Genomic DNA, 23,384 nt, shown 5'->3' with positions numbered 1-23,384 from the left:
GATCCCCGCCCAAAGCAGGCGGGAGGGGGTCGGGCCCCGGCCGGGGCAGCACACCCTGGGGACGGGGAGCGCGCACCGGCCTCGCCCTCGCCCCCGCCGAGGGGTCGGCTCCCCGGCGCGCGCTCCCCGCCTCTTCCCCGGGCGGCGGCGGCGGCGCGGGGGAAGGGGCGGGCGGGGGCCGGCTCTCTCCTCCCACCGCGCTCCCGCCGCACACGCTTCCCAGCACCGAGCTAGCGGCGGCCAGGCGGCGGTGCCAGCCCAGCTCCCGTCTCGCCGCCGGCGCCCTTCTCGGCCGGGCGAGCGCGCGCCGCGATGGCCCCGGCGGAGCAGGGCTGAGCCCGCCGCCCGCAGCCCCCGGCCCTCTCCGGCCCAGCCATGGCGAAACAGTACGATGTGCTGTTCCGGCTGCTCCTGATCGGGGACTCTGGGGTGGGCAAGACCTGCCTGCTGTGCCGCTTCACCGACAACGAGTTCCACTCCTCGCACATCTCCACCATCGGTAAGGGGCGATGGCCGGGGGGCGCCCCACCCTCCCCGCCGCCGCCGCCTCCACCTGTCCGGGCGGCCGTGCCGCTTCTCCATCCCGGGAGCAAGGGTCCGCCGCTCCGGCTAGAGGCGGAGGCTCCAGAGGCAAGGGCGCGGGGATGAACCCCAGGGTGCGGGACCGCCGGCTGGGGATTTAAGCCTGGGTTCCTGGAGATAACAGGCCGCCTACTGCTGTCGGTGACTAGGGTAGGCGCTCGGGCCTCAGGCTGGGGCGCCTCCCCGCAGAAGCCGAGAAAACGGGGTGGCCTAGGCCTGGGTACTCCAAGCTGGGGCAGTGGAGAATCATAGCCACCGATATGACACCCCTCACCCCCAGGTGCAGAGGGGGAGGGGAAGGAAAGCTTGTGCTCAGGGTGAGGGGGTTCAGAGTAGGGGGAGCCGAGCCACTGGGTACCCCTCAGTTCAGGGGCGACCCAGTGTGGAGCCAAAGCGGAGAAGAGAGGAGGAAGGGAGGGGCCAAAGGGATTGAATTGACAGGGCGCAGCTGTGAAGGTAAGCCACAAGGTGGGACACACCTGGAGGAGGGCATAGGTAAGGGCGAGCCAGTGCGCGGAATGGGGCATGGCTAGCCAGCTCCAGAAAAACGTCAGCGGAGGCGTTTGTTTTGAAGGAGGCTGAGGGGGATGAGGGCCAGGAGGGTTACTTGCGAGGCAAGGGGCTCAGAAGGCAGGCGGGACTCAGAATACATCTCTGCTCCGGCAGTGCCCGAGCCGGTGCTTAGAGGGGACAAGGCCTGTGGCATTTGCTGGACAGGACTGTTATGGAATCACTCATTCTGGGAGGGAATGGGTGGCCGCCCCTCTGAGCCGTCTTTCGCCTTGAGTGGGCGCCTCCTCTGAGACGCCTGAGTTGAGGGCGTTTCACCCATGTCTAGCAGGTTCTCTGATGACGCCCTCGAGTGGCCTCAGCACTGACCAGGCCCTTCTCCCGTCAGGAAGGGCCCCACACTCGGCTTCCACTTGAGACTTCCACCCTCCCTTCCCACACCCACTTCTTGCCAAGAGAGGAGAGGAGGCAGGTAGAGCCAGGAGGAGCAGAGCCCCGTGGTTTAGAGGCAGTCTTTGTTGTCAGACAAACCTGGGAACCTCACTTTGGGGCAGGGCGTCCCTGAATATCACCTAAGCGTCTCACCTGTAGAATGGGGAGGATAACACACTCCTGCCTGTCCAGGTGTTGTAAAGATTAGATGAGGTGATGTCTGTAAAAGCACTTAGAGTCAGACACAGAACCTGGAAAAGGCTGGTCATTACTCCTGTCGTCATCATCATGGAGCTCCTAGGACCTCATTCTCTCTTTGCTTCACTGTCTTCAAGGGACTCAGGGTCAGGGGACAGGCGCATTCATCTTCCTCAGGGGAGCTGTTAGCCTAGCTCCTTGGATGTCCAGGAGCTTGGGCTGGGCTGCTGTTTGAATGAGAGACATCTTAGGAATGGGGAGGGTCTGGAGGCCAAGGGAGGGCTACAGGCCTCTGGGGCAGGCTCAGGGAAGAGGAGATGTTGGGGAAATGCCTGGGAATGGCTGAGGAACCAGATGGGAAGTGAGGACAGGTTGCAGCAGGTGAGGACTCTCTCTGTACTCACAGCTGGGCCTGCCTTTCCCTAGGATGCAGAGGACTGTATAGGAGTTTGGATTCTATGGAAGAGGAAGAAACCTGCCTTTCTTCACACCAGCCTTTTAAAATCTGCCCCACTGGGTTTCTTGAATGCTTTCCTGTTTAAAGCTTTCTGTAACATTTGTGATTTGCGTTGTCTTGGTCATATTTTTCAGCTGTAACTAAGAACCTAGGGGAGAAGTTGGATGGTCAAGAAAAGCATTCGCTTTTGTGATGCAGAAAGGTCCTCAGGGAGATGGGAGGGGCAGCCAAGAGACAAATCAAGGAGCCACAAGGATGGGTACTACCAAGCCCTATTCATTAGTTTATCCATTCCCCCCACCCCACCCCCCACAAAAAACTGTGTTCTGTAACTAGGCTCAGCACTGCGACCTGAAGATTCTCAGATGAATAAAACCTGGAGTCACCTCTCCCGAGCTGCTCCTTGTCTAAGACACATTCTCTTACCATCTTGGACATTGATCTCGGCACCTTTCCCAGGGCTGCTTCTGTGAATAGGGAAAATGGGGCAATTTTCCAGTTACTGCCAAGACGGAGTTCAGATTCTTGGACCATGTCGATTTGTGATTCACTGTTGAGGTCACTTACTGTAAGAGCATGTGACATTCCAGAGAAGAACCTGCAGGGGGTGATGAGGAGGCCTACCGCCACTCCTCTTTCGTAGGTGGGTAGGTGGCCCTGAGCTGGCATTTCTTTCCCACGCAGCTCTGCTGACCTGGAAGGGGGCCCACGCAGAGGAGGGCAGTCAGTGCCATGATGTTCCCTACTATTTCTTCACCTGTTAAACTAATTCATTAAGCATTCACCATGAAGTACAGTGCCAGGTGTGTTAGATTGCAATCCACATTTGCCTGCCCACAGAAGCCTGTGATCCAGCTGGGAAAGCAACACAGGCCAAGAAAGAGCCTTGGTCACAGGGAGAGAGTCTGTCTGAGAGCACGTGGTGAAGCATTCTTCAAGTGTAAGGGAGGGATGATGATCCTTATCATTACTAGTAATGAAGGTATCACGCTCAGTACCAGCAGCTGAATAACCCTGGAAGACCTGCCTGAGGCAGCCCGTGAATGGTGAGGGGCCCGTGCACAAGTGCTGATGCTCCCCGAAGTGTTCGATGGAGGAGACCACAGAAGGAGAGGCGGCCCGGTGGATGCGAAGTGGCAGGAAGGCTCAGGGAGGAGGGGAGGCTGGAGCGAGGCCTTGCAGTGTGGGCTGCCTCTCAGTTCCTCCTGCAAGGGAAGGAGCAGACGGAGTGGCAGGAGCGGAGATGACAGAGGTGGGAGCTCAGTGGGTGTTTGCGGAACTCTGGGCAGTCTGGCTGGAACCGAAGAGAGGGAAGGAGTGAGAACATTCCTCTGTTTATCTCTCTGTCTGCCAAACTGTAGTTCAGGTGCCTTGAGGGTCAGACCAAACCTCATTCCTCGTTGTTTGCATCGTCCTACTACAGGGCCAGGCACGCTCTCCATAAACATCCCACTGGTGAGGGAAGGAGGGTAGGGGGTACCGTGGGCCTGGCTGAGGAGCTGGCTGAGCCCCTTCGTGATGGTGTCAAGGGTTTCTGAGCAGGGGGATGACAGGAAGAAGGGAGAAAATGGCATTTAGAATGTTGGCTGGGAGACCAGTCAAGGGAGACCAGTGGTAGTATCTGGGCATGTCAGACCCTCTCAGCTCATCCCTTCTCTCTCTTCCCCCCCTCCCCATCCTGTGGCCCCAACACCTGTTCTGGAGCCCCTCACAGTCACCTGTTCTTGTGTCCCTCCAGAAGTGGAGAGTAGTTCAAATCCATTGACCTAGCCCCTTCCGAGAGGCCTCATGTAGCTGGCACTGCCTGCCCAGCAGGGAGACAATGTCCCGTCCCAATGGACATCTCCGTGCAGTGACCTTTGACTTCGTTTCTGCACAGCGGTCACATGTCAGCCAGGCATGGAAGCTGTCGGGATGGCCCATGAGTTGGCATTCTCCCTCCAGTCCTTGGTTTTCCCTTCTTCCTTGGAAGACCTGTCACCTGGTCTTGAGACTGTTTTGTCTTAAAGGCCACCTTCTGGGCTCATAGGAGGCTTTGGCCTATGATTTTCCGGTTTGACTGGTTGAATGGCTGTGGCTTCGGGCCTGGTTCCTCAGCTGGGTTTGCTGATGCCATATCATCTTTCTCAGGAAGTTCTATTCTCTCCCTGCCTGGGGCAAGGGCTTGTGGCTAACTGAAGAAGGGAAAGTGGGCTGGGGAAGGACCAGCGGGGAGAGATCTGAGCCTGCTGTCGAGTGGCCTAACAAACACGGGGGCTGATGCTTGGGCACCACAGTCCCGAGGTCTCTGGGCCCCCAGACCACAAGGCGCTGTGTATACATGCTTTGTGAACTGTGGGAGGATCAGGAGGGTCTCTGTGCCCCCCAGCTCCCCCAGACCCTGAAGAAGGGGAGGTAAGAAGCTGAGTTGAACAAAAAGAGCACATGCCTGAGGTTTGCCATGGCCTTACAGACAGTTAACGTCTCTGTCGTTAATTTCCACATCTGTATATTGAAGATAGTAACAGAATCTGCCTTAATGCTCGTTGTGAAGATTACAGGGGCCAACAGATACAAAGCACTTGGCAGAGCTCTCAGAAAAAATGGCAGCTGTCCTCATTGTGTTATTGTGGTTATTCCTAGTTCACAAGAACGTTGGAGATGAACAATACGTGCTCTGAGGCCCTTCTGTCCATCACTCATGCATTCAGTCATTCAGGCACTATCGGTGGAGCACCCGCCACTCCAAGCCAGGAGCCAGGCGAGGAGCTGGGGAGACACCAGTGAGCAACACAGGAACTGGGGGGCACATGAGTAGGCTCTGGGTTTTAGTGCAGTTTTGGTGCTGGTTTCCCCCTTGCCCTGGCAGAGCCAGGGGCTGAGAAGGAAGAGTGAGTTTGCGAGGACATGCAGAGGTGGAGGAGTGGGGCAAGAGGTGACCTGAGGGGACAGGGTGGCCCTGCCTTAAGGCTCCGACCTCAGCCACGTGTTGCACGGCTCCCTGGCCCTGCTGCACACACCCCCTCCCCCGAGGACGTGATCCCCAAGCACAGCTCGAAACCCTGCTTTCGGCTGCTCTATGCTCCTGTACCACCTGCACAGCTCTGCAGATTCACCCACGGCTTCGAGCACCCTGGTGCCGCCTTCTTCCTCCCCTCTCCTCCTGCCTGCTTCCCAGACAGCTGGGTGATGAGCTTCATAACGTCCAAATCAATATTTGGCCATTACCCTTCCACCCTGATTGCCAGCTCTTCTCAGCGTGCCTTCTGCTGTAATCTAATATTTGTGCCTGTTTCCCTGTAAAACTGCCAGTTTTCTGCATAGGCCCCTGACCTCTCCTTGGCTGTTGTGCCCTGGGCAATGTGCTTTGTCAAGCGGATCACAGAGCTTCCTGGACACTCAATTCCTCCCACTGAGGAGGAAAGAATGAATCATCGGCCCTATTTTATTACTAGGAAAACTGAGGCCCTAGAGAAGTGATGACTCATGTCTTACATGCAGGTGAACCCAACGTGAACCATCGCCTCTCCTCCACTTGCTCCAAACTGCACTGGGCGTGTCCTTGCTCACCCCAGAAGGCCCTCCAAAGGCGCCAAGCAGACCCTGTCGCCTGTGAGCCAAGGGGGAGACAGTGCCTCCCTCACCTGCTCTGAGTGCTCCGGGCTGGAGGGCCAGTTGTGCCTCCGCTGTTGGCTGAGTCTGGGGACTGTCAGGGGCCATGATTGAGGAGTCTGGCTGGGGGCACCTCTGAAGTTGAGATCTGAGTATTGCCCTCATGTTACTTTTCTGAGAACATATTTATGGAGAACTCGGTGACTGGAGCCCCCGTTCCATAGAGAGGGCCAACAGTTGGCTATAAAATAGGGGTCATTCCCTGATCCCTCTTCTCTGATTAAAATTTTCTCTCTACTCATCTTTTCTCCTAGAACGTAATGACTTCATTCATCACTCATTTATTCCCTCACTCACCTATGCATTCTTTTTTTTTCTTTCATTTATTCAATTTTGTTGAATAATATATACTGAGTGGACATCCCTGGTGGCTCAGATGGTAAAGAATCTGCCTGCAACACAGGAGACCCAGGTCAGGAAGATCTCCTGGGGCAGGGAATGGCAACCCACTCCAGGAGTCTTGTCTGAAGAATTCCAAGGACAGAGGAGCCTGGAGGGCTATGGTCTATGGGGTCACAACTAGCACACACACACATGTATACTGAGTATCTGCCTTCTGCCAGGCCGTGAGAATATAGAGTGAAAAAGATGCTGTGCTGCCCTCTGGGACTCACAGTGCTGTTGAGGAGTCAGACATCCAAACAGACAACCAGAATATCATGCAAAAGCAATATCAGAATGCTTTGGAATCACAGAGGAGTGATATATTCCCCCTTTGTTGGTTGGTGATGGCTTCACAGAAGAAGTGACATTTGAGTGAGGCCTCTGAACTGAGCAGGGTTTCCAAAAGGATAGTGGTGGAGGAAGGGTGTGTAGAAAACACCTCACAACTTGGGGCTGCTACTCTTCTGTCCAGCTGGCCCAGCTGGCAGTGGCTGGTCATAGTTTTGTCAACTAGACCCTTGCTGGAGTTTGCTTTGTGGGCTGTGTGTGTGGGCAGACATGTCTAGAGGCCCTGTCCCCTCTGAGATGTTTGCTCCTGAGGCTCCAGGCCCTTGTTTCTTCCCCCGCTTTGCCTTCTGCCTCTGGGCCACATTGACAGGCCCACCCGGGAAAAGGCTTGGCAGAGGGTGGAGGAGTGGGTGGTCAGAAGCCTGGCAGACCTTGGCTGCCTCAGCAGTACCCACCGACCACTCGGCAGTCAGCTGCCAGAGCCAAGCCCAGGTCATGTGAGAGTGGGTCAGGATGGGGTTGGCTGGAGTGCATAGCACATGGCCCGGAGGCCCGGGGGGGGGTCTATGCATGCAACAGTAGGGAGGGCAAGGGGGCCGATGTTTCCTGAACACCCACTCTGCACAGGAACGGGGCACTTACACACATGAGGTAGAAATCTCATCATAAAGTGGGCATGCGGAGTCTCCAAGTGGGCCTTGCCAGCATTTGAGGGGTTTCTCAGTGCGTCCTTCAGTTAGAGCCTCCAGATGAGTTCCTGTGTACATGAAGGTGTGTGCACACATGTGCGTAATGAGGGTGGGTCCCCAGAAGCCCCCTTGCTGAGCTTTCCCTCTTTATCACAGAACAGAATGATGTGGCTCCTGTGTTTTTCCTCTTCTGAGGAACTGTGAGTTTCAGTGAAATGTGTTCCAGCCTGAGGGATATTTGCCGCCTTCCCTGCCTGGGGCCCCGACCCTTCAGACCCTCTCCCGGCAGGTGCCTTCCTGTCATTCCGACCTCAGCTCAGGTGTCACCTGCTCTAAAAGGTCTTCTCTGATCAGCCAGTCTAAAGCAGGCCATACCTGGGTGTCCTCACCCTCTACTCCATGATTCTGCTTTTGCATCAACACTTCTTACACTCTGGAATGACTGGTTTCCCTATTTATTATCTGTCTTCCCCACTGTAATAGAAGTCCACTGAAGACAAGGTTATTTCTGTGTTATTCAAGGCTGTGTCCCCTGGCTTATTAGTTCCTGGCACATGAACTAACAATAACAGTTTGTTTTGAATGAATGAATGAATGTACACATTTCCTAGAGAACTTCCCTAGAGGGAATCTGCGGGGACTCACAGACAATAAGAAACTCACTCTGTACTCATGTGTTTGAGATTGTGAGAAGGTGGGGAGAGTTCTGTAAGCGGTGAACAGTTTCCAGTAAGTTCTCTGCTCAGATACATGCCACAGGATAAGCTCAGACGTAGCAGGGAGCAAGAAGGCAGCTCCTGTGATCCCTGTGTGAGTGGGGTCCTCCCTGGTGAATGCACACATGAGAGGTCAGTGTCTTAGACCAAGGTCAATATTGCCTGTTGCTCAGGGTCACTGCTGGTGTCAGACGACGCCCAGCAGCTTAGCCAGGCTGCTGAAGTGACCCTCCAGGACTCTGGAGTAGGAGCCCCCAGGGCTCAGGCACTGGGGCATGCATTCCTCCCAGCATCATGGGAGTTCATGTTTGACTGGGAAACCCTTCTGCGTGATAACAGCCCTTGGGTTCCTGCATCTCCAGAGAATCTCAAGATCTGTTGTGAAAATAGTTGCCTTCAGAGTTGTTGCCCCTATCATCACGTGCACTGCATCTGATTGTGTCTTAGAAAAGAGAGAGAGAATGTTGTTCTCACATCACCAGTCTGCCTTGTGCGTGGACAGCTGAACCAGGGCCTTTGACCTCAGGTTGAATCACGGCCTTGGAGTTAGAGGATCAGGACTCTGCCAGAGGCCCTGCTTCCCATCCCTCCAGAGTGTGATGGTTCAAATGCTGCCTGATGCCCTTTCTCAGAGAGCCTGTGGACACCTTTTCCCCAGCATGAGGGACAGTCAACCCAGATCTGGATAAGGGGAAGTCAGTGGCATGCAGCCCCATGGACAGGGAGGCTGGAAGTCCCCAGACAGAAGGGAGGGAGGAAGAAGGATGCAGCAAGTGGCAGGTTTGGAGCAGAGAACACTCTCCCCTGCCTTGCACCTGACCGGTGTGAGGCCAGTTGTGTGGCCTGAGCCTCTGTCTGGAATCTTCTCTCGAGCTTTGTCTCTCAGCTGTCCCTCATCTTTCCCCTCTCCTTGTTCTTCCCCTTACTTGTCCCTCAGCTGGCGGGGACATGGTGTTACACTTTGCTCTCTTGCTGAGGGAAGGGCATCACTCTGGTGCCTCGTTTGGGTGGCAAAGTCAGAAAGCCACAGCCCCACAGGGTCTGCCCTTTCCTCCAGACAGCGTTGGGGTTTCTCAGGGTGACCTCCCGCCGTGTCCCCCAGGAGTGCCTTGCACCCAGCACATACTGGTTTCCTGCAGGGAATGGGGCTGGGGGCCTTCCTAGGACTTGAGCTTCGTAACTGGAGCCACCATGGCTCCAGGGATTGGGTGTCTGCCTTGGGTTTCAGGTGTATTAAGTGGTTCCTGTGGTGGCGTTGCATTGCTAAGGAGAAGGCTCAGGTCCCCAGGCTGCCGGGCCTCTGGGCTGTGGTTGATCACAATGATAGCATTTGGCACAGAAAAACCCTGTTTCCACCTGAGGCCCGTGGCACCGGGCAGGCAGGCAACCTGACACCTGATGTTAACCCATGAGGTGCTGGCCCGCCAACAGGCACAGCTAACTTTGCCAGATTTCAGGTTGTAGCCGGACTCCGGGGGCCATCTGGTTCCCACGGCGGGCAGCATTTTCAGTTTTTGTTGAAATGCTGTGGCTTAGTGTGGCTGACTCCCCTCTTTGCACCTCTCTCCTTCCTTGTCCTAACACGAGCCCCTTCCAGCTTTCTAGGGCTCTTTCCATCCCCCAAGCCAGGACCCTAATCGCATCCCCTTCATAGGACACTGATAGTTTCCTCAACTAACATTTAATAAAACTCAATGTGCCAGGCTCTGTTGTGGGTTTATCTCATGATCCTCACAGAAATTCTCTGACAATAGGGAATGTCATCCCCATTTTACAGGTGGGGAAACTGAGGCAAAGAGAAGTTGAGTAGCTTTCCCAAGACCACAGAGGTAATTAGTGGTAAAGGCAGGATTGGAACAAAACTCTGGCCCCACGGTTGTGTTGTTAATGACCTTGCCCGTCTGTTTCTTGAGCTGCACACTCCTGTGCTTTCCAGGGCTTTCTCTGGAGGCAGACAGAGACGAGGAGTGCTGGTCCCCTGGATGTACCTATCCCCTCATTTCCCTGGTCTTCATAGGCCCTCCGCCGCTAGACTGGGCTGGCAGTAAGCTCCTAAGCTTGTCTTAGGAGCGGGGCCAGTGGCAGCGCCGTGTTCCCCACCTGGTCCCTCTGCTCCAAGCCTCCAGTCCTCTGACGGCAGTGCTGTGATTGCGCTCCAGGGCGCAGGTGGGGCTTGGCAGGCACTGCAGGTTGCTGCTGAAGGAGAGAGCCCCACAGCCAGGGACCTGGGAGGAGCCAGAGGCCACCAGGGTGGTGAGGGCACCACCATCACAGGTGCATCAGGAGCTGGCACTGTGGCTTCACTGAGGCGTTTTCTTGTCGTTGATGCGAGGTGTTCAGACAGCAGGACACACGCCCTGCTCTTGAGCCATGGGCACCCATCCCTCCTCCTCCTCTCTGGGGCAGGGGGGTGCCGCTAATGAAATTGCTACTCTTATGCCTGGCAGCGAGCAGGGATGGAGGCGGAGATTTTGAAAACAGACACAGAATTTTGTCAAATACAAAATTTCTCCCCTGCCTCATAGGTACTGTGCATCTAGTGGGGGCTGGAAGAGAAGAAGGGGGGAGGTGAGGAGCAGGGTACCTCGTCTGTTCCCGGGCCTGTAGCTGAGACCACCAGCCTAGGGGAGCCGTGGGCAAGCACAGGCTGAGGCTCTTCTGGCATTCTGAGACGTGCTCTAAGGAAAGGGGTCTATGCTATAAGCACACTCACCAGCTGAGACCCGGAGCCTGGCACGGATGGGTGGCTGTGCTGGGACCCACGCCGCACATCTGTCTGCCTCCTGCTCCTCTTGCTGCCAGCTGGCCGGTCCCCTTTGCACCACCTGGAGGGCGCTGCTTTGGTAGGCTAAGCCAGCTCCCCTGCCCCTGTTGGCCAGGTCATGCTGTGGGTCACCGGCAAGCCCATTGATGTCCCTCTTTGGAGTTAGACGTCCATGCTGGCCCAGGCAGGAGCTGCTTCTCCACAAAGAACATGCTGCGGCCAGCCCTGCTTTCCCCAGCAGAGGCTTCAGGCTATGCAGTTTCACCCAGAACGGATTGCTGGGTGTGGCAGACACCACAACTGATGGATCTGAGGTCCCGGGAGGAGACAATGAGCTGCTTGTCATGCTTTGGACCTGTGGGTGGGAGACAACCACATCTTAACTTTCTTCTCCCTGGACCCCACGGTCTCCAAGAACCTCTGCCTGCGCCGTGTGGAGGGAGCTGCTAGTTCCTTCACACCCGAGTGTCCCCTGTGCCCGGGAAGGGATGTCAGCCCACTTGAGGAAACTCTGAGGTGGCGCTGTCCAGGGTGGTGCCTCTGGGCTTCAAATGGAATCACGAACTCTCGAGGAGCAAGAGGTTCCTTGGAAATAGTTACGGTGGGCGTGCTCCACGCGTGCCCACTGCCTCACCGCTAGACGCCTCGTGATACAGAAGAGGTATGGGGAAGGCGGGGACGAGACAGAAAGGCAGTGGGATTCCACAGCCTCGGAGGGTTGGGAAGCCGCTGGGCAGGAGAGGTGCCCCGGGCAGGTCTTAAGAGACCGATTCGCAGTTCTGGCTCGGCCGTAGGATGTGGGGAGCAGGTCATTTGGGTTCTCTGTGCCCCGTGGTGATAATCCCCACCCTGCCTCCTTTGTCGGACTGGTATGAGAACCAAGGGCTCTGGGTCCTCCAGCCAGGAGGTACTGCTTAGCAGTATCTTGAGCCATGCGTGTGGTTCTGCCTGGAAATAGGTTAGAAACTGGTTCTCAAGCATTAGTGTGCCTTAGGAGTAGTAGGTCTGGGGGGCCCAGAAGACTGGCGTTTCTAACAGGCTCCCCAGTGATGTTGATGCTGCCAGACAAGCAAAGGTAGAGGCGTGGCGAAAGACTAGACTGCGCTGTCTCTCCTGACAAGGGTGTTCTGGGTTTGTTTTTCTGGCTCCTCCCCAGGAACCTTTATTTAGCAAAGGGAACTATCTTCTATCTACTAGGAGGTGTACATATATTATCTAATTTATATCCTACACCGACCCTCAGGAGCCCAGTGATATTCTCATTCTTGTTGGTGTTGTTCAGTCGCTCAGTTGTGTCTGACTCTTTGCAACCCCATGGACTGCAGGGCGCCAGGCTTCCCTGTCCTTCTCTATCTCCTGGAGTTTGCTCAAACTCAGGTCCATTGAGTCGGTGATGCCATCCAACCATCTCATCCTCTGTCGTCCCCTTCTCCTCCTGCCTTCGATCTTTCCAGTGAGTAGGCTCTTTGCATCAGGTGGCCAAAAAGTATTGGAGTTTCAGCTTCAGCATCAGTCCTTCCAGTGAATATTCAGTGTTGGTTTTCTTTAGGATTGACTGGTTTGATCTCCTTGCTGTCCAACGGATTCTCAAGAGTCTTCTCCAGCACCACAGTTCAAAAGCATCAATTCTTCAGCACTCAGCCTTCTTTACAGTCCAACTCTCACATCCATACATGACTACTGGAAAAACCATAGCTTTGACTATATGGACCTTTGTTGGCAAGGTGATGTCTCTGCTACAGACAAGCAAACTGAGGCTCCAAGAAGTTGAAAGTTCCTCAAAGTCACACAGCCAGAATCAGGACTCAGACCCAGGTCTTTCTGACTCCAGTGCCAAGGATAGCTTTTCCACTAAATTAGAACCCTCAGACTTTCCTCTATCTAAAAATCACCCATGGGCCTTCCCTGGTGGCCCATGTTTAAGAATCTGCCTTCCAGTGCAGGGGACACGGGTTAGATCCCTGCTCGGGAAACTAAGATCTCACACGCCACAGAACAACTAAGTTGGCATGCCTCAACTAGAGAGAAGCCTGCATTCCCCGATGAAAGAGCCCACACGCTGTAACTAAGACCCGACACAGCCAATAAATACATAATTTAAAAAGTAAAATCACTCATAGTCCTGTTAAAAATACAGACTTCAGCCCCTTGCTTTCAAATTCTGACTCATCAGGTCTAGGAAAGCCAAAGTATTGGGTTGGCCACAAAGTTCATTCAGATTTTTCCATAACATCTTAAGCTACCCACTAGTGTCATTTTGTTTAAAAAAAAAAAAATCACTTTGGGCGATTCTAAAGCTGAACTGCAGAGTAGCTGATCTTGAGAATCAGAGAATTCCTTTGCCTCCCTTGCGGCAAAGGAAATGCTTCACAGGCAAAGCTTATTTCAGATGGAATCCTCAGTCTTCATTCAGCGTGTACTAGAATCACCTGGAGAGCTTGTTAAACCACAGATTCCTATCCACCCCCACCCAGAGTTTTGGATGCTAGAGATCTGAGGAGCTGGCATTTCTAACAAGCCCTGGCTGAGGCTGAGGGCTTGGGGACCACACTTGGAGAACCTCTGTCCTGAGACGCCTGCTGTCGAGAGTGTGATCCATGGGCCAGTGATATCTTCCTCACCCCGAGGCTTGTGAAGCATCTCACGCCCCGACTGAATCAGAATCTGCATTTCAACACGGTCCCCACGTGATCTGCATGAACTTTAAAGCCTGAGAAGCGCTGCCTTAGAGGAGCCAGAGTGAGAACACTCCGGGGGTGGAGGCGGATGAAGAATCTGTCTTCTCCCAGGAAAGGCTGCAGATGCAACACAGGTGAAACTTGGGATGTGCAGCCAGAGGGGGCTGAGGACAGCTGAGAGGTGAGACTCGAAAGGAATGGAGGACTGTCCCCCCAGGGAAGGTGGAGATGGCAGGACGGCCTGAGAAAGTGACGTGGGCCTCAGAAGAAAGCTGCATCGCGTAGCAGTCACTTTGCCCGTAAGACAGTGGCCAAGGTGTTCTCTTGGATGCTTTCAGCGCTAGGGGAGGGGAGAGGGTGGGCCAGGGCTGAGCCCTTCTGCGTGAAGGACAGTGGCCGTGAGGAATGTGGTGGGTGAGCCGCCTCAAATAAGCAGCTTCTGAGCAGCAGCGAGGGCTGGCTGGGGTGGCAAGGCATGATTTCCTGGGTGACTGAACAAGGCCAGCATTTTGACTCTGCCCGGCAGAGCTCAGCGGTGGAAAAAGCCAGCAGCCACACGGGGACAAGAAAGGGGCCATGGACGGGCCCAGGGCCCAGGGCTGACTGTAGGTAGACATGGTGGAAGGCCCAGGGAGTGGGGGAACCGAGTAGAGGAGCAGCTTCCAGTGCAAGATCTCTGGGCTGTTACTCTTTCCGTTTAAAAAGGTGAGTGGGTGGGAGAGGAAACCCCTCAGAAGGCTTAGACTTTCTTCCCTCATGCAGGGGAAGAGCTGATTTTTTTTTCCACTTCTCAGAGGTGTTACAGGTTTGATGGGTGGTCAGGAGGGCCTCGGTTGCAAGATGGTGGGGTGTGTGGAGGTGCAGTGAGCCCCCAGAATTCCGCGGTTTTGCTCCCTGGCCACACAGCTGAGAAGCGAGGGAAGAGAGGAGGCGGCCAAGCCCAGGGCAGCTCCCTGTCTTGTCAGCCCTGCTTCTCCTCAGACCTGCCTTCAGTCTCAGGGGGAAGCTTCCCGGCTCTGGGGGCTCCTCCCCTCGCCAAGTACTTTTCCATTTTTTTCCAGAGAGAAACAGAAAAGCGTAGGTAAGACCCCTCCGCCTGGGTAACACACAGCTCTCCTCTCGTTCCCCCCTTCCCCCCCCCCACCCCCCCGCCCGAGAGATAGTGCAAGGGCCCTGCCCTCTGACAGGCCCTGGCTACTTGCTGTGCCGACCTGGACGCCTTATCTCACCTCCCTGGGCCTTTGTCTCCTGGCCAATAAACTCTGCAGAGGCAGGGGCCATCTGTCTGCTTGGGCACTCTGTCTACCTAGCACTGCACAGGGCAAACAGTTCCTGTGGAAGTTTCTGGAATAAAGGAAATAGCCCTCTCTCTCACCAGCCCCACCTATGTGACCACTTGCGAAAGGCATCCTTGGACTGAGCTGGTATGACGATGAGCCAGGTTTTTTATAAAATGAACAGCATTACCTGTTCTTCTAGGAAGAAGGCACTGTAACAGGAAAGGTTTCTTGATTCCTTTCCATACCACGTGTTGCGGAGAAACAAATTCTTGACAAATGTTTGTTTAGGGAGCGGGTGAGCATGCTTCTGCCCCCCCCCCCCACCCCCACCACCAAGGCCAGGGGTCCCCTCTCCTTCCTTCTCTCTCTGCTTTTCTACTTTCTGGGCACCCTTGGAAGAATGGCTGCCAGATGTCGCACATTCGGAAAAGTACAGCTCAATAGATATGAATCAGCTTGGGCAGGTGAAAAATGATTCATGTCCGACCAACTTGATTTAGTTCAGGTTGTCTGGTCTGAGTCTTCTCCTCCTTTTTAATTAAATGATGCTTGCTCTTGATGCTGAATTTAATCTCTCTGTGTTTGTAGAAAGCTGGGGGCATGATGGATAAGCGGAGAAGTACTCATACCGAGGTGGGGTGGCGCTGGGGATTTCAGCACTTTGGGGCTCTGCTGTGCAGCTCAGGGACTGTGGTCCAGAAGTCTGCCTTCAGCCTGTTCCCCACCTGAACACCGGTTGATGGTGCCCCTTCCCGACTTGTCTCCAGGGAGTGCACAAAGACCGCAGCTTAGCCACCTTACTAGACATAGCCCTTGAGTCACTGGCACAGCACCTCGCACAATTAGGGCTGGGGAGAGGCACCCCATCTCTGCTGTCACCAGATTGATGCTTGCGTGCTGCTGGTGGCGCTGACTTCTGTCGCAAAAATCCCCGGATATACTTCCGGGGGCTGGTTTGCCAGACCCCTTACATTCCCTATGTCTCGTGGTAGTTTAGCTCCTCACGCCCCTAGGCAGGGGAGAACCCTGTCTGTCTATACCTCCCTCCCCGATGACGTGCTGTGCCACGACCCCTTCACATGGTCACTGGCAGTCACCCAGGAGCACCGGTGTGCACCAGGGCTGTACTTGGTACAGTGATAGCTGTGACCGAGTGAATGGCCACCAGGTGCCAGGCACAGGATGTCATTTGGTCTCCTTAGTGACCCTCTGAAATGACTGGTAATGTCCCCATTTTACTGATGAGGAAATGGAGGCTCAGAGAAGCAAGATGCCCAGGGCCCTAGCTATGAATTATGTGGTCAGAGTCAGGATTCAAGTGCAGCCCTGACGTTCAAGCCCATGCTCCTTCTGGTAAACAGCAGTGCCTCTTGTGGCCAGGCCTAATCAACAACGCATGCACTGGGCCATCTCCTTGGTGGGCCTTTGCTAGGTGCCGGAGGCTTGATACCCACCATGGGGCGAAAGTCCTCTTTTGCCACAATCTCTGCCTTTTCCACATTCATGACGGTGCCGTTAACCCCTCCTAGTTGCTCATAAGGCAGAGAGAGAAACAACCCAGGCAAAGGAGGTAGACTTGTTCCTAGGGAGCAAAGTTCCAGGAGGGATGAATACAGGTGGTTCTGTGCAGAAGTAGAGACAGGAAGACCTCTCATGGGATTAGAGTTAGACACGCTTTGGGGCGACGTAAGACAGCGATGGAGTGGATTCTGACTTGCTGTGTGTCCCAGCCCCTTTACTCCTGGCAACTCTAAGCTCAGATAGGAAGGGAAGCCCCATTCAAAGCCCTGGACACTGCCCAGGCTCTGTTTTTGGTTCAAGAAGGCCTTTCCCTCATGCCATCTTTCTGCCAAATTAAACCCAAAGGAGAACCTTCAGGTATGAGTACCCTGGACCTTACTTCAGGTCTCAGCAGGCACCCTTGCTAACTTCCTTGCTTGCTTCCTTTCCCCAGGTGTCGACTTTAAGATGAAGACCATAGAGGTAGATGGCATCAAAGTACGGATACAGATTTGGTGAGTTAGGTGGGAGGAGAGGCCCCGGGGCTGCACCTGAGCTGCCATGCGCACAACCCCAAGGCTTCATCTGGAGAAACTGGCCACCTCTTTGATGGAAAGATGCAGAAGTCTCAGAGCCCATCTCCTGCTCCCATGAGCCTTAATCGCTCATCTTAGTTCCTCGAGGGATTGAACTCAGGCGCTTGGCAGTGAAAGCACAGAATCTTAACCACTGAACCACCGGGGAAGTCCATCTCATCTCTTTCTTAAGAAATTTATGGGATTGACTGCAAGTCACCAAAAAGCAAGAATTAGAAGGAATTGGCAAACTAAGCACTGTGGGTTTGTCTTCGAATAAAGCTTCTCCGTTGAGGCCAAGCCCCCCACTGCACTGCACTGCGGTAGGGTTAGAAAGAGGGAGGGCTTACTCCCCATCCTGGCGTGAGAGTTCCTTGCCACAGCACAGTGCAGTTCCCACAAGTAGCCACAGGGGGCCGCTGTGACTCTAGCCTGGTGCTCTTGGAAGCACTGCCTTTCCAGCGTTGGGAGCCCCCTTCCAATTTCAGAGCGGTATGGGCGTTGCCTTCAGAGGTCCCGGAGGGACTGGAGGTGGAGCCGTCCCACCAGTCTGGCCACAGTGGCCCGATCCTAGAGACAGTCCTCCAAGGCCCGCATATGGTTGCGGCTGCCGGTGCAGGTATAGTTGACAAGGCCCCACAAGCCCCGTCAGCACCTATGACCAGTCCTCTCTCATGTAGAGTCAGACACGTTTGGCTCTACCTGGGGACCAAAACGCCACTGATTTTTCACTCGTAGCTCTCCAGTTTCTCCTGCGAAGGCACAGGGTCTCCCAGCTCCTGTTCCTCCCCTCCCCACCAGCTCCCACGGTCCCTGCCTTTCTGACCGGCTGCCTTTCTGTTGCAGGGACACGGCAGGGCAGGAGAGGTATCAGACCATCACAAAGCAGTACTATAGACGGGCCCAGGTGAGACACTGTTCTCAGCGTTTAGAGGTGGAGTGCTGCCACCCACCGCCTGGCTCTGGGCATTTGAGATGTTTGTGCCACTGATCCCCAAGTGGGCCTCGGATTGCCTCCTGGGGAGTGGGGCAGGATGGGCTCAGGGCAGTCTTTCCATCACTTATTGATCATTTATTCACTCATCAGCTCCTCTGTGGGCACTCAACTACAGGCAGGTCCTTACCCTCAACTTCCACCCTCCTCTCCCCGCCAAAGACCCATGTGCCTTCCTGCCTGAGAGAGCTCTGTGATCTAGGAAGCAGTGGCTTGGGGGCACTGAGAGAGAAGGCAATTTTTCTGGGTGCTTATGAATCTTCATTATGCTGAGCAGGGAAGGGGGACCCAGCATGTGAGGTGCCCCCCTCCCCGCGGGGACCCAGCATGTAAGTGCCCCCCGCCACGGGGACCCAGCATGTAATGTGCCCCCCCCACCAGCTTCTGGCCCCTTGACTGCACTGTCTCCGTGTGTGTCTGCCTCCCCCATCTCTCTCTCCTCTCTCTCAGGGAATATTTTTAGTCTATGACATTAGCAGCGAGCGCTCTTACCAGCACATCATGAAGTGGGTCAGTGATGTGGACGAGGTAGGTCACGCGGCCTCACTGTGGTTGGGGGGGCGGGTGGCAAGGGTGGGGAAGGGTACTGGGAGGGGAGAGCATGGCGAGGCCCACACGGGAAGGGCTAAGGTGGTCAGAGTTGGCGAGCAGACACTACCAGGAACTCTCCCCTTCCTCTGCAGCCCTGGCTGTGGCCCCCGTGGGTAAGGCACAGGGTGAGTCCCCAGCAGCCATGCCCTCATGCTCTGTACCCTGCCAGGCCTCCATGGCTGTGTCTTCCCCAGAAACAAGCTAGTACAGAGCCTCCTCTGTGCATAGCTTCCTACCCGAAATCTCAGGACCAGGTGGAATTGGGAGATTGGGGTTCTGGTCTTGGCTCTGCCACCACAGCTCTGGAGCCTTGGGCATGCCCCTGGAGCTCTGAGTCCCCAGTTCCTCATCTGTAGAGTGAGAAGTTGGACTTAAGTCCAGGATCGTTTCCAGCTGTCCAACCCAAGGGAACACCAGCGTCTTCTATCCTCAACGGTCCCCACGACATCTCTCTAGGACCCCTGCGGTCAGCCGCGGTACTTGGGGGAGCCTGGCGCCTGCACCCCATTGGCCCACTCTGTCCCTGGGGTTCTGAACCTTGGTGCTGGCATGCACGCCTGTGGAGGCTGTATGGTGGGGAGATGGGGTGGGATGGGGAAGGCCGCACTCACTGGCGGTTCTGCCTTCCTCTGGCCCTAGTACGCACCAGAAGGTGTCCAGAAGATACTTATAGGGAACAAGGCCGATGAAGAGCAGAAACGGCAGGTGGGAAGAGAACAAGGGCAGCAGGTAAGTGGGAGAGCTGGCCGAATCCATCCCTGGGTTTTCCACTGGCCTCCAGGGCCAATTCTAAGAAGGACGGCCCAGGATTCTGTCACTGTCAGGGACCCCTCCCTCCCACCTCCCACAGCAGCCTAAGGCATTTGGTGAGTTGCCATCCTTGAGGACAGTGACTTGGGGTCTATCCTGAAACAAAGCCCTGTCTCAGCTCCAAGGCCCCCAGAGTGGGATTACCTCTGCCTGAGAGCCCATCCTGTTAACGAGGAAGAAGGGCTTTAGGTTGCTGCTTCTCTAGCAGCTCCAGGAGCAGCTTTGTCCCACCGTCATCTCATCTCACCACCATCCCCACTCCCTGTCCTCCTGACACCTGGACAGAGGTTGGAAGGAAAATGCAGGAATGACAGGCCCACAGTCAGAGAAGCCACAGTGGCAGAGAGGTCGGGCAGATGGTGCTGAGAGAACGTCTGCGTAAACAGGGGGACCCTGCTCCCGGAGAACAGGAGGAATGATGGATGCCACTGAGGCCAGAGTCACCCAATTACTCTAAGGGGTCTCAAGAGTTTTTCTGTCCCTCTTCAGTCAATAGCACCCATTAGCCCTTGAAATAAAATTGTTTCAGTTCAGTCGCTCAGTCGTATCCGACTCTTTGCGACCCCATGAATCGCAGCACGCCAGGCCTCCCTGTCCATCACCAATTCCCGGAGTTCACTCAGACTCACGTCCATTGAGTCAGTGATGCCATCCAACCATCTCATCCTCTGTTGTCCCCTTCTCCTCCTGCCCCCAATCCCTCCCAGCATCAGAGTCTTTTCCAATGAGTCAACTCTTTGCATGAGGTGGCCAAAGTACTGGAGCTTCAGCTTTAGCATCATTCCTTCCAAAGAAATCCCAAGTTTGATCTCCTTCAGAATGGACTGGTTGGATCTTCTTGCAGTCCAAGGGACTCTCAAGAGTCTTCTCCAACACCACAGTTCAAAAGCATCAATTCTTCGGCGCTCAGCCTTCTTCGCAGTCCAACTCTCACCTCCATACATGACTACAGGAAAAACCATAGCCTTGACTAGACAGACCTTAGTCGGCAAAGTAATCTCTGCTTTTGAATATACTATCTAGGTTGGTCATAACTTTTCTTCCAAGGAGTAAGCGTCTTTTAATTTCATGGCTGCAGTCACCATCTGCAGTGATTTTGGAGCCCAGAAAAATAAAGTCTGACACTGTTTCCACTGTTTCCCCATCTATTTCCCATGAAGTGATGGGACCAGATGCCATGATCTTCGTTTTCTGAATGTTAAGCTTTAGGCCAACTTTTTCACTCTCCTCTTTCACTTTCATCAAGAGGCTTTTTAGCTCCTCTTCACTTTCTGCCATAAGGGTGGTATCATCTGCATATCTGAGGTTATTGATATTTCTCCAGCTTGTGCTTCTTCCAGTCCAGCGTTTCTCATGATGTACTCTGCATATAAATTGTTGTTTAGGATTTAATAAAAAAGAATACATGGTCATTGAAAAGTTTGAAAGTAGAAGCTAGCTCCTACTAGAATATTGTATTTGTTGAGTACTGTATGTGTGGCCCTGTGCTAAGCAAGTGCTTAGAGATAGATGCATTTAATCCTTCCACAACCTTGGCTGATAGACACACTCATCCCCTTTGAGCAGATGATGAAGCTGGGAGGCTTAAAGGGAATCAGTAAGTTGTCATCCAGCTCTTAAGTGACAGCACTGGTTTTCAAGTCTGGGTTTGTTTGACCACCAAGCCCGTGTTTTTCATTGATTCGCCACAACATTTTGGGCCTCTCTGTCTCCTGATACATGATGTGTGCATGCTGGGTGTGTATGTGTGCCTGTGTGTAGCTGGGTGGGGTGGGGGTGCATGGGTGGAGCACCTTCTCCTGACCTCTGCTGGCCTGTGTCTTTGGAGCTCCCAGTCTCATCCGAGAAGTGATCTACTTATCTCCTGAGAAATGGTCACGACATAGCAAGGACCCTGAGTGCGTTGGCAGGAGGATGTGCCAGGCGCTGCGGGGCACCTCCCTTCCCTTGCTGACTCCCTTTCAGGAATGTTCTTCTCTTGCAGCTGGCTAGAGAGTATGGCATGGACTTCTACGAAACAAGTGCCTGCACCAACCTCAACATTAAAGAGGTGAGCATCCCTGGGCTGAGTCCAATGGAGTGGTAAGCAGCCGAGGGGCCAAGAGCAGATGAGCCCTGCTTGGGCAGGGGGCGGGGCAGGGGTCAGCCACAGGGGCACTGGGGAAGAGAGGGAGATGCCTGGCCAGCTGTGCTCCTTGCTTTCCCAGTCCTTCACGCGCCTGACGGAGCTGGTGCTGCAAGCCCACAGGAAGGAGCTGGAAGGTCTGCGGACATGTGCTAACCACGAGTTGGCCTTGGCGGAGCTGGAGGAGGATGAAGGCAAACCCGAGGGCCCGGCAAACTCTTCAAAAACCTGCTGGTGCTGAGCATCCTGCGTGGAGCACCCCCGCACAACCCCCCTCTCCCTGCAGGAGGCCTGTGGGCACAAGGGAGCCTGGGCCTTGCCCCGCTGCCCCTCTCCTTCGGGTGACCCTGCGGCATGTTGGCCACTGCTCCTCCTCCCCTGCCTGGCCCCGGGGAGCAGCCTCGCCCCCAGCCCTCCACCCGGGGGGGGCCCTACCAGCCTGTGTCCCCAGCCACAGGCCTGCTGTGAGCCCCCCGATGTGTGACGAGCACGTCTTCACTGCCCGGAGCTCCCAGGCGATGCCCGAGTCTGGAATCAAGGCCACTGTAGGCTCCTTGTCTCTCGGTGCGTCTGGTCTCCTCTCCGCTGTTTCTCGCTTCTTCCCACTTCTCTGTCTGTCCCTTCTGCTCGGCTGTACTCGAATGGAAGCCCTCACCTCCCCACGCCCATGTGTCACTGCTGGGGCAGCGCCTTCCCCTTCCTCCTCACTCAGGCCCAGGGCCGCACTCCCCCTTCTCTGCTCCCAGGAGAAGCCCCACCTGCAGCCCCCCATCTCCCCCGGCCACCACCCGCCCCTTCTTGTGCCACCCGGCCTGCCTCCCGGGTGCCCAGGCAGAGAGGAATGCAGGGGAGGAAGGAAAGCCCTAACTGGTGGTCCCCACATCTGGGGCTCTCCTTCCTCCCACCCCAGTTTACCCCATGCTTGGCTGCCTGCCCACCTGCCTCTTGGGGGACCTGAGCTTGGAGACAGGTGCTTCAGAGAAGAAAAAAAATGATGCGGGGTGGCAGGGATAAAAAGTCACCTCCATTCTCTACCTCCCGTACCCCCTGGGCTCCTGAATTTCAAGATGTGGATCAAGGCCTGTGGGCACTGCAGGGGTGAGGAGAGCCCCCCTACCCTACCCCGGAGTCAGCCACACACTGCAGGAAGGGGAGTGTTTGGAAGAGAAGGGCCAGCTCCTGCAAGTTAAGAGCTGGGACAGCAGTTTGCAAACCAGAGGGGAATTGGGCAGCAGCAGGAATTCCGGGTCCCCATCTTCCATTTCTTATGTAAGAAGGGCATTTCCCCAACACCCCCTGGCAGGTGACAGGGGACAGAACCAGGCTGGTGGTCTTTCATTGAGCCCAGCCTTCGGCTCTTAAGGTTCTCCCAAGACCCAGAGTCTGTGGGAGAAGGGCGGGAGCGCGTGGGCAGGAGGCAGGCGAGCCCTGGGTGGGAATGCATGGTGCTGTCCCTTCAGCCTTCAGGACCAAGTGCTCATCTTGTTCCTCGAGCTCCTGAATCAGAGGCTCATGGGTTTGCCAACTGCCCTGTGGCGACAGGTAGGGGGAAGCCGATTCCCTCCTCCGGGGCCCTTTGTTTCAGGAAGAAGTTTCTTTAACTCCATACAGTCCAGAGTAGTTTGCAGGAGGCCCTTTGAGAGGGAAAGCATGTCAGTTAGCAGCCCTAGGAGGGTTCTTCCCCACCTTCCCAAGATGGGAGAAGCCTCGGGAGGAGGATCAGTCGTAAGCTGTGAGGCATGGCTGGTGCTGGAGCAAAAACAAAGAACTAGGCCTTGCACATTCACCAGTTGTTAATAAAGTCCAGGACACATGTGTGAAGGATTAAGAGCCCCACTGACTCCTCTGGAAAAAATAGTGAGGGATGAAATTGCCAAACCTTCCCTCCTGACTCTTAAGATACCACATCAGGAGAGGGCAGCTCAGGATGTAGGGATGTGGAACAGGTTATATGGGAGGAAAAAGAAAGCCAGAGTAATTATAATTATCGGCTGATGAGAAATGTAAAGAGCTGACTCTCTAGGATGAAGTCGCGACCACAGCTGAGAATGCTTCCTTGAGGACTTGACTCCTCAAACGTCTAGACATAGGCAGCACCATCTCTGGGGTTGGGGGTTGACAGTGCCAGCCCTTGGTGTGCCCTCCACCAGGGACCTGAGG

The 23,384-nt window shown here is 55.0% G+C and overlaps 1 protein-coding gene across 1 annotated transcript; it reads left to right on the top strand.

The window, feature by feature from the left end:
• The first annotated feature begins 375 nt into the window (after positions 1-375).
• RAB15 (RAB15, member RAS oncogene family) lies at positions 376-21,552 on the top strand. Its single transcript, XM_052647018.1, has 7 exons — positions 376-499; positions 16,584-16,644; positions 17,551-17,611; positions 18,149-18,226; positions 18,929-19,018; positions 21,084-21,149; positions 21,307-21,552. The coding sequence occupies exons 1-7, from the start codon at positions 376-378 to the stop codon at positions 21,463-21,465; spliced, it is 639 nt and encodes a 212-aa protein (XP_052502978.1). The 3' UTR covers positions 21,466-21,552.
• Positions 21,553-23,384: the final 1,832 nt, after the last annotated feature.

The sequence above is a fragment of the Budorcas taxicolor genome, chromosome 10 (genome assembly GCF_023091745.1).
Source record: "Budorcas taxicolor isolate Tak-1 chromosome 10, Takin1.1, whole genome shotgun sequence".
Taxonomy (NCBI): domain Eukaryota; kingdom Metazoa; phylum Chordata; class Mammalia; order Artiodactyla; family Bovidae; genus Budorcas; species Budorcas taxicolor.
Note: the sequence above shows the minus strand (reverse complement) of the source record. Positions and strands in the feature narration are given on the sequence as shown.

Coding starts and splice junctions, on each gene's coding strand:
- RAB15 (XM_052647018.1), top strand. CDS start 376: ATGGCGAAACAGTACGATGTGCTGTTCCGGCTGCTCCTGATCGGGGAC. Junction 17,612..18,148: donor AGTACTATAGACGGGCCCAG/GTGAGACACTGT, acceptor CCTCTCTCTCAG/GGAATATTTTTAGTCTATGA. Junction 18,227..18,928: donor GGGTCAGTGATGTGGACGAG/GTAGGTCACGCG, acceptor CTCTGGCCCTAG/TACGCACCAGAAGGTGTCCA.